The sequence below is a fragment of the Oreochromis aureus genome, linkage group 9 (assembly GCF_013358895.1).
Source record: "Oreochromis aureus strain Israel breed Guangdong linkage group 9, ZZ_aureus, whole genome shotgun sequence".
NCBI classification, from domain to species: Eukaryota; Metazoa; Chordata; class Actinopteri; order Cichliformes; family Cichlidae; genus Oreochromis; species Oreochromis aureus.
Genome location: NC_052950.1, coordinates 19521081 through 19534595, shown reverse-complemented (window position 1 = coordinate 19534595; position 13515 = coordinate 19521081). Strand labels below are relative to the sequence as shown.

General features: G+C 39.3%; 1 protein-coding gene across 2 annotated transcripts in view; it reads right to left on the bottom strand.

The window, feature by feature from the left end:
* Positions 1–13515, bottom strand: part of plod2 (procollagen-lysine, 2-oxoglutarate 5-dioxygenase 2) — a 35200-nt gene that overhangs the window by 2975 nt on the left and 18710 nt on the right. Inside the window, exons 5-17 of one of the 2 annotated variants that reach the window (XM_031732502.2) lie at positions 11261–11373; positions 10862–10925; positions 10485–10582; positions 9404–9505; positions 7381–7506; positions 7145–7266; positions 5471–5575; positions 4538–4663; positions 3899–4040; positions 3114–3176; positions 1811–1924; positions 1450–1515; positions 1121–1225 (exon numbers count right to left, since the gene is read on the bottom strand). In XM_031732502.2, the coding sequence (XP_031588362.1) occupies positions 1121–1225; positions 1450–1515; positions 1811–1924; positions 3114–3176; positions 3899–4040; positions 4538–4663; positions 5471–5575; positions 7145–7266; positions 7381–7506; positions 9404–9505; positions 10485–10582; positions 10862–10925; positions 11261–11373 (1346 nt within the window). The remainder of the gene's footprint in view (positions 1–1120; positions 1226–1449; positions 1516–1810; positions 1925–3113; positions 3177–3898; positions 4041–4537; positions 4664–5470; positions 5576–7144; positions 7267–7380; positions 7507–9403; positions 9506–10484; positions 10583–10861; positions 10926–11260; positions 11374–13515) is intronic. The other variant, XM_031732503.2, reaches the window with a different exon arrangement.

Below are 13515 nucleotides of genomic sequence, written 5' to 3'. Positions count from 1 at the left end.
GTATGAGACTTAATGACCCATCCAGCTCAGTCCTCTCAAACAGAGTCAAAGTATTTGTATAAAATGTAATCTGGCCAACTTTGAGCCAATGGGAATTAGACACCATTAAACTAAAACACAGCTGGGGTTTTTTGGTTGTATTCAAATGGCCAACCTTGTGATGACAGCACTAAAATCATTTTTCTACTATATACATTAATCATAGTTGCATGTGTGTAACTTTCTGTGTCACGCCAAAACATAACTTTGACATTTAAAAGCTAACAAGCTAACCAAGAATAGTCTGTTTGATACTTGTTACATCTGGATGCCATTTAACCCACAAACAGTGAAAGAGTGCTTAAAAGTATCAGCAATAGTTAACTCAGTTAATTCATGTAAACTTTTGGGGTAATTTCAAAAATCTAAATTTCTATCTTATAATGTTAAAATAATCAATAAACCTTTTAGTCATGCTAGTGGTGTTAGCAAATGGTAGCATGCCCTCACACTATTGTTGTGAGCTAAAGCTGGAGTTGCGCATAACCAGCCAAAACCAGCTTCACCAGCAGGCCTTTTAATCATTATTAATGATAGGAAGAGTGTCTTCTTGTTTCTGGCAACATGCAATGGGTATTTGTCATTATATATATTACATAAATGAAACCACCAGTTGATGAATTTAAAGTACACTGGTTGTATTTAGCCCTAAAAAAACTTTAAGATGTTAAGCAAGATAAAGCAGACACATCAAACTATAAGTACATTCCAGTTTTCCCAGCATATCTGTTATGCTAATTAAATCAACTTAACCTTTGCAATATTTTTTACTATCATAGTGCTGAATTTTCAGACTTTCTATATTTTTGGAATCTTTATGTGTCATTTAATATTTTTTGTTCCTGTGGTGAAGATTTTGTGGTGGTTGCATCTCAGGTCCTGCCCTTTCTAATAAATAAATATTGCTTTTTGACTCACACTTCTAAACTGAATCCAGCACCACTTATATTTTATTATGCTTGTGACCTTATTAAAATGTGTAAACATGAAACAAAGAAAGAATAAGAAGAGCACTGTGCCTGTAGTGTCACAATTACACTTAGCACTTTATGTTCAGTGAAACTGGGCTAACAATACACACCTGGTGTTTGCCTCCAGACCATGAACCGTAATGCTCCATCTCCTCGACTAGTTCATCACAAGCCTTCTCTGAAAAGACTGGGAACCAGAACACATCTGGACATGGCTATAAAACACACGCACACACACATTGACACACAAAAAGAGGCTACTGAGAATAGACTTGAATAACACCTTCACGTTGAGCTCTAGTAACTGTAATGTAATACCCAGATATGGTAAAACCAGATGTTGGGATTTTTTTTCCTGCGACATTATGTCATCCCATTTCCCCCCACGGTCTGTATCAGTATGTTGAAGACATACAGATACACATGTATATATACAAACCTGCTCCAAGTAGTTCTCAGTGAAAATTCGAGTGTAGTTTGAGTGGATGTATTTCTCTTTCCAATCCTGCAAGCAGAATGTACTTCAAATTAGTGCCCATTTTCTGAACTGTTTTCTGACCTGCATACCTCACAGAGCTAATCTCATCTCCCACAGGGCAGATCCCAGCTTGTCAAATACAGTAGTAAATCATCAGTCAGGAGCCTTATCACACCAAAGTCATTATTCCAAAATTGTCTTACATCTGTAATTGTTCCATTATTGTTAATAACCTTTACAGGTGGCTGTTGTTTATCTCAGCTATTCAGAAAAAAATAGCTTTTTTGTGGTTGAAGGATAATGAGAGATCATAATGACTTACCACAGGGTTTTCAAATATCTGCCACAAGTCATTGTTGTAATGAGAAATGTTATAATTGGCTGTGGAAATGAGCCTCCCAAATTCGTGACGGTTGGTTATGTACATGAAGACTCCCTGCAGCAAGCAGGAGAAAGTTGAGTAAGTTTCATAAAAGTTCGAGAAGCAAAAGATTTCTGTTGTTTCACAAGCAAGATTTACTTGTCTACATAATCATAGTGCATGCAGTATTAGAAAACATGAATACTCATGAGTAGTTATCACTGGCAATAAAACTGACAAGCTGATACTTGTGGCAAACTACTAAAAGCTTCATTTGCACAAAACTGAGAATATAGTCGGATTTAAGTGTGCTTAAACACACTGAAATCATTACTGAACTCTACGTTCAAACAGACACAGATGTCATATAAATAATCTTAGATTATTTATGGGTGTTGGGGGAGGGTCCTAGAGGGTTGGGAACTGGATAACATGGGGCAGGAGAGGAGGAGAGGAGTGGGAGAACAGGAACAGAGGGGTGCTGGGGAGGTTGGGACAAAGCAAATCCAGGAATTATATTCCCTCTAAAGTGAAGCATGGGGAGGGCGATGTGTAGGAGTGGTTTGGACTTACTATCAGACTAGGCTTTGTGCTTGATGAAGATGAATGAAAAATTAAGGATAGTTTTGCAATCTCTTTGCACAAGTTTCCAAATTGCTAATGTACAAATGCATTCTGTGACAAACTGTGATTTGCACCAGATGTTTAACATGACTGTGGGAAAAAATTGTTTGAGCCTAGTCTGAGATTAGTCAGTATGTTTAGAAAGAGCAGCTGGTAACGTGTGTGTGATGTAGGGTTTGTTTGTTTAGGGTAAAGCATCAGGACAGGGGAACTGCTCACTGTGTGAACTAACTCTCCAAGCTTTTGTCTCCTCCGTGATCTGCTCTTAGAAGCAATCATAAAAACATAAAAGAATATGAGTCTTTCTCTGTCTGACTGAGATCATTTTACTTTTAGACCTAAAGTTATCACAAGCAAAAAGTCAACATCAATTTCCAAAGAGTTGCCAGTTATCTTAATTTCTTATGCAACAAAGTAGGCAACTCAGTACGACTTTATTAAGAATTTGTAACTGCGCATTTTCAAAAAACATTCATTATAAACTCATAATCACAAAACCTCCAATACTAAATTCAGCATAAGGGAAAATTTATATCTGTGCTTGAAAGTATGCATGCTACATGGCTTAGATTGGTTTCTGAGTGCTAACCCATTGGAAATGGATGTTTCAGAAAGCAGAATATTCAAAACAAATGGAAACCTTTGGGGGCCTGAGCATATGGAATGATTCCGGAGAAGGGGAGTCTTTTTCTCTGTGACTGGTCTAAAATAAAGGAGAAGCATCATGTAAATAAGGTGACATTAATGAATTCAAAATAAAAAAACAGGGTGACAGAGGAAGTACATATGTCACATACATAGGTTTTCAGGAGGAGAGGAAACACGCCTGCACGAAAAAGAAGCAAGATTCCCTCTGAAGCTGATGTTTTTGTAGGTTAACATGGGAGCAATGCATGCTAGGGGAGCAGGCCAAGCAAACCAAACAACATACACCGTGTTTGAATCAGACACTGTAGCTGCCAAGTCCAAGTGACCCAAAGCAAGGCTAGGTAACAAGTTCACAAGTGAAAAGAAAAAAAACCCCACAAGAGACAAGACCCTTTCTGTCTGGTAGCCAGCCAGACATCGGTTGTACTGACTGTGCTCACGACAGGTTAAAAGAAAGTAAAGGATGATGGGATACAAGTGTAGCAGAGAACCTCGCACGACCAAAGAGACACTGTAAACACAGGACGGTCATGCCTTGCTGACGAAGACACTCATACATACTCATACATACAAACACTGATACTTGCCAGTCTTTGGTTTCCGTTGAGCTGTTGACTTTTGTTAGTAGCAAAATTATTGCTTAACCAAACTAACTATTATAAATATACCTAAAGTTAGTATGACCTTATACACTCTTGTTGCTAAATTAATCTTAATATTTTATAGACAGTAGTGCTAATAGAGGAATCCTTAAAGATGGCGGTTGTGCCTTCTTACCATTTCTCTGGCATTTCTACATAAAGCCATATCTGGGTCCAGTTTTTCCAGAACAAAGTAGTTCCTTTCTTTCAGTTCATTCCTTAAGGCACTGCCCTTGACAAGGTATACATGTGCCATGTAAGGAATGTTCCACACACCCCTAGAAACAACAAGACATAAAGACGGGAAGTGCTTATTTTGTATTAATCCTCAAAATCTGAATTCTTGGAATGCATTGTGTGCAGTAGTGAACTGTGTGGTAGAAAAGAAAGCTCAGCATATTCATAACAACCATTTATTTTCTGCATACTGCCAATCTGGGTTCCAACTGTTGTGGGTGAATAAGTGTTTCCGTGCAATCTTAGAGCAATTCTAACTTACTAACTGACTTTTAAGCAAAGTCGGTCAGAAATAAAAGTTTGACTTACTTTCAGTGTTTTTCACATCAAATCACTTTTCTGACTGTTCACATAGGCCTTCTAAGTTAGCAGGTCTTATTTTTTGTGGCTAAACATGAAGGAAAATAGTTCCATCACAACGGTTCAAGATTTATTCATAGTTATGGACATGCTCAGAGATCCAGTACCCACATTTGCTTTGTGAACCATGAAATGCAAAGCCATAACTTTGTTTACCCTTATTGCTCTTGTGACTTACACGCGTTTTCTCTGCACAATGTCAACATAATCTTCAGATCGGGCGTAATAACCATCCAGACTCAAGGCTCCCCAGAAGTTGGACCACAGCTTGCCGTGACGAGTGACAAGGGGGCCAATTATTTTTCTGTTGGAAAGTGAGAGACGGAGTGAAGAGATGGTAACTCTGTCAGGGAAGTTAAAACTCAGTGAAATCTCCCAAGCAGGCAGCCAGCTTTTGCACTGGACCACTTGCCACTGGGGTAAGGCCTCTATCTAAAGTCTCAACCTCTAGCTGGATAGTATACTTTATATTACACTGCCAAGTCAGAAACAGATCACAAAAAACCACGATTCAAACCACACCAGTACGTCATGCTGGACTCAATTCAAAGAAGTGTACTTTCTTTCTGTTAAATAAACTGGGAAAACTTTTGCAAAATAACACAACCATAAATCACAGTGTGGGTTCGTATATATACTGCAGTATGCTAATGGTAAACTTTCTTGGTTGAGATAAATTGGACTTTTGCTCCCACAACCTCTGTGCCAGCTGAGAATTCCCATGCTGTCTTTAAATATCCGTAAACGTCTTCCACTTTGCATGCCGCCAGTCACAATACCATGCCACGGCCACAGTGACATCTAGTTTATGGGAAGGTTTCTTTAAGATCATGAGCTGCAGAAGGGCAAAAAGAGGTTGAATGTTTGTTTTTTGTATAATGCAAAGTGGCATTTCTGAGTTAGTTCAATAGACTCTTTTGCTGTATCCATGTGGCTGGAGAAAAACAGGAAGCCAACCCAGCCTATTTTAAAACTTTAATTCACTCAGCTGTAATGTTCCTGTGGTTTTGCCACTTGCGGGATAAACTAAATGGTTCAATGATCACAACAGCTACCGACAAGGTCCGAACAGGCTCAGTTGTGGCTTCTATTCCAGTTACTGTGTGATTACCTGTTTTGCTCAATGAGGAGCTTCAGTGTCTGTCTGTTGGTCAGCATGACATCAGAATCTATGCTGAAGTAGTAGTCGCATGTGGCATCCTGACGGCAAAGATCCCTAATGAAATTAAAACACAGACATGGCAGAGAAAATGATTTGTTGTTTTCCAACCCAGAGCTGATTACGGTCAATAAAAGGCTTGGAATTAATCACTGTCATGGCTTTAGATTTATCAGCGTCAAAGTATAAGGTGTAATTTTCAATGATGGAGTCTGACTCTCGCTATCTTTAAACCTCCAGTGGATAAGGAGATTTCAGAAAATTAGAGACTCCTAATAAACCTAAGACTTCTTCATTACAGGGCTGTGCTGACCAATGCTTCCCTGCATGCTGTGCCTAAACGTTTTGGTCCAAATAAAGCTGCAGTTTACACCTGTGTGTGTCTTTGTGAATCCTTATTGCCGAGGATTTTAAATCAGTCACAATGCAGCCTGGAAAAAATTAAGTCAATGAATTTAATTTAGCAACATTTACAACCTTCTTGAGGACAGTCTCAGTCTCCATCAGATGTTTGTAGATGCTTATGACACCTGCTAAACTATGAGAAGACATTTTGCATTGGTCCTCCTTACACAATTGTTTTCCTTCAACATCTTCTACAACAATTCTGGGATGATGTTTTGTAGGTAGATGTGAAAAGTTCAGACTTAATTGTGACAATCCACAATGTCAGAAGGAAAATGGAATTGCACACTACAAATCAAGCACACCCAAATATAAAGCTTGGTAGAGGGAGCATTATGTTTGGGGCTGCTTTTCAACCATAGGGTCTAAGGCTTCACAGATAGAGGAAGCAAAGAATTTAAAATCGAAAAAAAAAAACCTCAAAAAAATCAAAAACATTAGAATGGCTGAAAATTAAGAAAAGTCATATTTTTGAATTACCAAGTTGCTGGCCTTAGCCTGACTGGGATGCTGTAGCACGAGCTGAAGAGGGTTGTCAGTTACAATAAAACATACCCTGCCTTGTCATCCTTTAGAACACTAATAGTGGCTATAATTTACAAAATAAACATTATGTTATAGTTAAAAAGACTTTAGAGCATGAACCCATCAAGAAAGAGTTTACTAAGACTTTTAAATAACTCGACTTTATTTTCTGTAATAGGAGTGGACCCCTACTACCATCTTTTATATAAAAGCAATTATATTGATAGAGTAGGGGGAGCTCTCATTTCCAGTCCACATCCAGTCCACAGCCCACATTTCCAGTTTCCTTAGCACCTTTTCCCAGGTTTGAGTGTGAATGATATTCAGAAGCAAAAACTACAACTGTTTGTCTGTTATTAGTTTAGTCATATTATGTTTATCTGTAATCGTGATTTAGCTGAACCTAAGACCACGTTTTATGAGCAATCAATACAGAAAGACTACATAGCAGCACCACAGGTCTGTTTGTCTCTCTGGTTCTTCTTAATAAAGACCTTGTCTGCACTGAATTATTCATGCTTCTAGCAACAAAGATGACTGTTTTCCCAAACAGAAAACAGGAAAACTCATTTAGAAGTTTTGAAAGTATTGCATGGTTAATCAAAGTCTGAAAACACCATAGCCTTTATAATCATTCAAAAATTCTAAGAAACTTCAGATTCTGAGAAATGATACATTTATAATAGTTATACATACATTGCCATATTCCTGGCCTCTCCTTGGCTCAAATTTTCTTCTGGTCCCACAACTTTGAAACTGTTGAACACATTCCTGTTCTCTTCCCAGAACCTCTGGATGTGCTTCTCGTGGTAAACCTCCTGAGCAGGGAGCCAATATTAATGGATTAACAGAGACACCACATACTGTGTAAGGAGCCATGTAGAGATCTAGGAAGGAAAAAAAAAACTGCACATGCAGCTGCATATACTCACATTGTTGTGGACAAAAAGTTTGAGTTTATCCTTTGGGTAATCCAGGGTCAGAAGTCGCTGAAAGAATTCAGGAAGAAATGGAGTTGGCTGCTCAATGAATACTCCAACCAGCACATTTGGATACTCCTGTTTAGATTAGAAAGAAAGACATATTGTTTAGATTTCATAGAAGTGTCCCTGGCAGTGGAAGACTTTAAAATAAACCATGGATGATTTTGACATTTCAGTTCTCACATAAGCAAACCATGAAGCCAATACATCTGTCACTGCATTAACTCTATTTTCTTGATTTGACTTTAGAATTGTGCCTTGGCTATTGTCTTTGCAGAATTTGGTGCTGGCTTCAACATTTTAACCATGCAGTTAACACACTGCAAAACCCTTTGCATTAATTTCGTGAGCATCTTCCATCCCAACCAGCTGATATGTTGTAATCTAATGAAGTGGGTAACCAAAACCACATTACAAACACGTGCACAAAATGATTCCGCAGAAAGTTGAGGAAATAAAGATAAAATGGAAAAATGAAGCTATAGAGAAGAGAAGAGCAAAGACTTTCCCATGACACTCAGCTGCAGCCCACACAGCTCAGTCTGGACTCTTGATTCTATTGACCAGTTCATGGCAAAGGTCTGGGCCAAGGATGAAAAGAGATCCGAGAAGAACCATCTAATTTGCAAGTTCCGCAATGACTGTGTTTTAGGCACAAGAATGGGAGCTCATCCATCAAGGCAATGTGAACTTAAATTGTCACAGAAAAGCAGGAGCAGACAGAAACATTGAAACGAAAGCAAAAAGCTACCCTTAGCATTTCTTATAGCAGAGAAAAGCAACGCCTAACAGTAGAAACAATGTTAAAGAAGGCAATGAAGTGGCCTGGATGGGATTGTTTGGTCTTCCGTAGTGTAACTCTCAGTGTCATTGCAGGGCTTAAGTTCAATCTCAAAACACAAGTACACTAAAAACCAACAAGTACTGCCTCCAAACTGGGTTTACCCCACAAGAAAGGCCTGGACAGTATGACCAAACTTTCCACATGACCTGAGCTTCCACCAGTTTCTGTCCCACATAAACAAAGGGGCGCAGTGGAATGAAATGTCCTTTCTAATGTGCCTATTATTGAGAAGGAGCAGTGTTTTCTTCATTCACTGTGGAAGGTCACCAATAGCAACTTTCACAGTGATGCCTTTCATGTAGCTTGGTTTGTACTGAATCGGCTCCAGTTAAACTATTGAAGTGTATCCATGCAGCATGTAGGATTACAGTAAATTTGTTTGTGTAATGTGAAAACATCAATTTTAGTGAACAGTAAAATTATATTTTGCTCTACAATAGACAGATTTTCCTCAAACTATTTTTAAGGTAAAAATAAATAAAGGTGAACTGAGATCTTTTGTTGGTTACAGTGTTCTCCTAACAGACCCAGAAGTAAAGTTTGGCACCATTCTTGACAGACGTAACCACACAGCAATAGACATTTCCTATTGCCTGCCATTCCTGCCGGCTATACGTTGCCAGCCTGGGTTGAACTCTGTGACAAATTTTCAGTACAACCACTGTAAGTTACTATTGTGGATAAAACCCACAGTGCGGCGCACGCTCAAAGACAGCCTGGTCGACAGTGACACCCCTTTAAATGAGCCCTTCAGAAAACCTCAAAAGCCATATCCTACACTGCAGATGTGCAGTGCTTCCTCTTGCCCAAGTAGTTCCCCTTGCACTTATGCTCTTTTAAAATGGTCCAGAAATGCAGAATGGGCACATAACCTATTATTGCTGGAAAGACAGTGGAGTACCAACAGAATTGCTTATCTGTTGAAATACAGAAAAAAATCTGGGATCTTCGACTACTGTCTAAACAGTCAGTGATACATGGGTGGTTGATGTTGGGAAACGGGCTGTATGTGTCATCCTTTCCGGAGTCTAGAAGAGAGGCTGAAGAAGAACTTTCCACAGCAGCTATTTCAAAGCAGACTAAAAAAGGATAGCAAGTAGATGGAAAAAAGCAGTCTGAAACACCTACTTTTAACTGAGAAAAGTCCACAACGTCATCATCACAGTGGCTACAGCCATGTTCATAGTTCCATGCATTAGGAACATAGTTGGCCAGATAGTTCAAGTACATCTGCAAGAAAAAAGCATTCAAAGTAAATAAAAGACTTGAGACAGCTGAGGTCACATTCTTATGATATGTTTGAAAATCCTAACCTGGAATACAGCTGTGGATATAAAGATTTATAGTAAGACTGTGTCATGACTGGACACATTCACTTGCAGGTCAGACCAAAGGCCACAGAGTGATGTGTCGTCTACAGAAGCCAAGGCTTGGCAACAATGTTATCATTCTTCATAACTTTCAACATACTGTTAGCACAACCATTGCTGCTCTGTATTTAGTGTGAGAATGTGTAATTTCCTGGTTGCTACTGTTTACCAGTCTGTTATTGCAGACGTTAACGCCGTGATCGTGTAGCTGTCACCAAACTCAACTTGGCGAGATAACTGGGAAATAAAATGAACTAATGGTCTGACATCTCGCTAGTCAGCTCACTAGACGGTATATACTGTGATCTCTCATTAAAAGCTTTTCTTTCAGCTGTTGAGCCCTCTGGGAAGAATGACTCAGTAGTTTGGTCAGTTTGGTTCTTTAACAGGGAAGACCAAACATAAGCAGTTGGCCAGAAAATGAGACAGGAGAAGGAAAAGACCAGAAGAAAAATCAACAGAATTATAGCGGGCATCCTGCTTTTTAGTTTCCTCAGCTCCTCACCATGATGTAGAATTGAGTGATGGCAAAAACAAAATGAGAGTATTGTAGCTATATTCACTGCCTTTTATACCTAGGTAACTAGCAAGTATCACATTACCAGTAAGTAGAGTCAAATTTATACAACGAACAGAACATCAGCAGCAGTGATGAATGGTTGTTGGATAAAATCTAAAAGTCACAGGCCAACAGAAACTCATTTGCAAATGGCAGGAAAGAGTTTGATAATTACATTCAAGGTTAGTGTCATAGGTCAGGATAATTATCTTAAAAGTATCTGTTCTGTCCCTTAAGTAGGCTACATTAGGTGTGTCCTTGACTGCAATTTCTTGCTCACTTTGGTGTTTCCGTTGCCATGGGCAACCACTGGCAGAGAGTCGTACGCCGTGTTTCTAACTCTCACTCTGTCCGTTCCAAACTTGAGAAGCACTTCATCTGCCAACAAAAAGGGGAACACAAGACATTTTAGGCCAGACTTTGAAAACTGACTTACTGCATGGGCAAGAGCTGCGAGGATTTATAACTTATAAACTGCAAATCCTACATGTTCACTGAAAGTAATCCACAGATTGGCGGCAGCACCAACATCAAATGTTGGTTTAAGTGGTTTTTTGGTTGTTGTTTTTTTTTCCACTTAGACATCCAAGACAGAGTTTAAATTATACAGATTCACAGAAAATTCAATTAGAAAATAAAATATCTTTAAATTCTCACCAACAGCCCCGTTCAGGTTTTGAAAAATCTGGCACTTGTGGTCCAAAGTCATATTGAGAGATTCCTGTAAGAACACAAAGACCTACATTTAGCCATCCATAGCCATCCATAATTTAAAACACAGACATGTGTTTTAAATTAAGATGTTGCCATTGGGATTCAGTGGTGCACAGTTTACTCTTGTGGGTCTGTCTTCTCTTATTGCAATAACCACATCCAATTTGAACCTGTTGCCAAGCTGTGGAGCTCCCATTACATTACTAATAGAGACATGGCAGATGTTGATGTAGTCACGATCAATTCACTGTGCCCGTGGTTAAAAAAACACACCAAAAACACAATGGAGACATGAACCAAGCCACAGATTTAGAGAATCTTTGCTCTCTTGGCAGGACTTACCCGCTGTAATGGATCCAGGTATATTTTAGTGTAGAAGAGCTGGTCATCATCATTATCGTGAAGGTTCCACTGTGAAACTATTCTGTTTATGTACGGGGCGTAGCCAATTATACCTGCAAGTAATAAACAGTGTGAAACACATATCCAGCAGTAAAAGATAGGGTGCGAAATGTTTACAGGGGTATACATGGCTGGCTCCATGGTGTAGGTCTAAATACTTGGGAAGCCTGGACATCTTAACACAGAGTGTGACTTTTGGCAATAATCCCAAGCACACACAAGAAATAGTTAGGGACTTTCTCTTCCCTCAGAGTAATAATGGGTAGTAAGAAGGTTGTAATCTTTATGTTTAGACCAACGCAACTTACTGCTAGCTGAGTTTCTGAAACTATATTTGGTGGTATCTTACACACTATAAATGCACATTCTCATGGCTACTCTACTCCAGTTTCCCCCCCATGTCTCCTCTTTTCCTCACTGTGTTGCTCAAGGACAGTGACCACAATAACAGATTGTAGGGTTTGGCTGTGTTGCTGGTTTGCTCCATTTTGCATCCTATCATTTGAAAAAAGCCTCAGACACTGTAAACAAGTCGATGGACAGACATGACATAATCTAAGTGGCAGGAATGAGAGAAAAATGTTCAAAAGAAATGATATTTTATGATTTTAAGCTTTTATTTCTGATAGCTAGTCCACCTCAAGTGAGCCAGGGAAAATGCTGGGAATTGCAAGCCTGTTGGTAATGTTCAATGTCTTGTACTGCTCTACTAGATGAGGCAGCATAAAACATTCTCAGGAAAAACAAAATGAGAGTATTGTAGCTATATTCACTGCCTTTTATACCTAGGTAACTAGCAAGTATCACATTACCAGTAAGTAGAGTCAAATTTATACAAGGAACAGAACATCAGCAGCAGTGATGAATGGTTGTTGGATAAAATCTAAACGTCACAGGCCAACAGAAACTCATTTGCAAATGGCAGGAAAGAGTTTGATAATTACATTCAAGGTTAGTGTCATAGGTCAGGATAATTATCTTAAAAGTATCTGTTCTGTCCCTTAAGTAGGCTACATTAGGTGTGTCCTTGACTGCAATTTCTTGCTCACTTTGGTGTTTCCGTTGCCATGGACAACCACTGGCAGAGAGTCGTACGCCGTGTTTCTAACTCTCACTCTGTCCGTTCCAAACTTGAGAAGCACTTCATTGCAAGCCTGTTGGTAATGTTCAATGTCTTGTGCTGCTCTACTAGATGAGGCAGCATAAAACATTCTCAGGAATGAAAACACATAATATGAAGCAACAGTTCACATTTTTTATGATATATATGCCTGCACAGACAGGGTTTAATAGCTAAATCCCAGGGATTTCAGGTAATTCGCTTTAACCATTAGTAGTTTTGTTAGTGTGCATGACCCCTCACTCTACTTAAATAAACACATGCAGTCACACACAAACATAACCCTATCTTGACTGCATCTCCAAGACACTAGACTCTCTGTGACAAAGTATGCATCCAGATGCTATAAAACTTTCCCCAATGGTCACTTGGGCGGTAGCGTTAGGAACACAAACAAAGCCTACAATTTTATACAAACTGTGGCACATTCAGGGGCCCAAGACAAATCCACATGTCATGTCAATGACAATGAATGCTAAAAACAGCCTCTGATCAGTCTGAGACAGCCGGGCTCCAATATGGGAGGTCAGACCACACTGATGACCACAAGGAAGGCAGTAATTCAATGTCCTGAAGAACTGGCAGAATGCAAATGACCAGGCCATACGGATTATATATGAGAACATACTGTTACTGTTTCTTTCTTAAAAATGTCTGCATAAGTGCACATATTCTGAACTGTCTTCCCCCTCTCTCATTTCACATCTTCAGGTGTGTATTCACATCCCCTCATGTGGCAGAGAGGATCATTACTAAAGAAAAGAAACCGCAGCATGCCATGGGCTTCTCCCACCTCCACTGTGCCGCAGACAGGAAATACCTGACGGAGCAAGATTACAAGGCAAATATAGTTGAATTTTGCAGCAAAACATAATAATAATAATAATAAAAACATTAAGTGGTATTATATTTTTAAAACTAACACTGCGCTGCAGGTCTCGCAGCTTCTCCACCTCTCTTAACTGTAAAACTCTGAAGGGCCACTGCGGCTTAAATTCCCGAATTCCAGCCAGGCTTACAGGTCTTCAAACTTTGACAGCTGATGGTGGAATTTCAAAATCCCTTTGCACACATA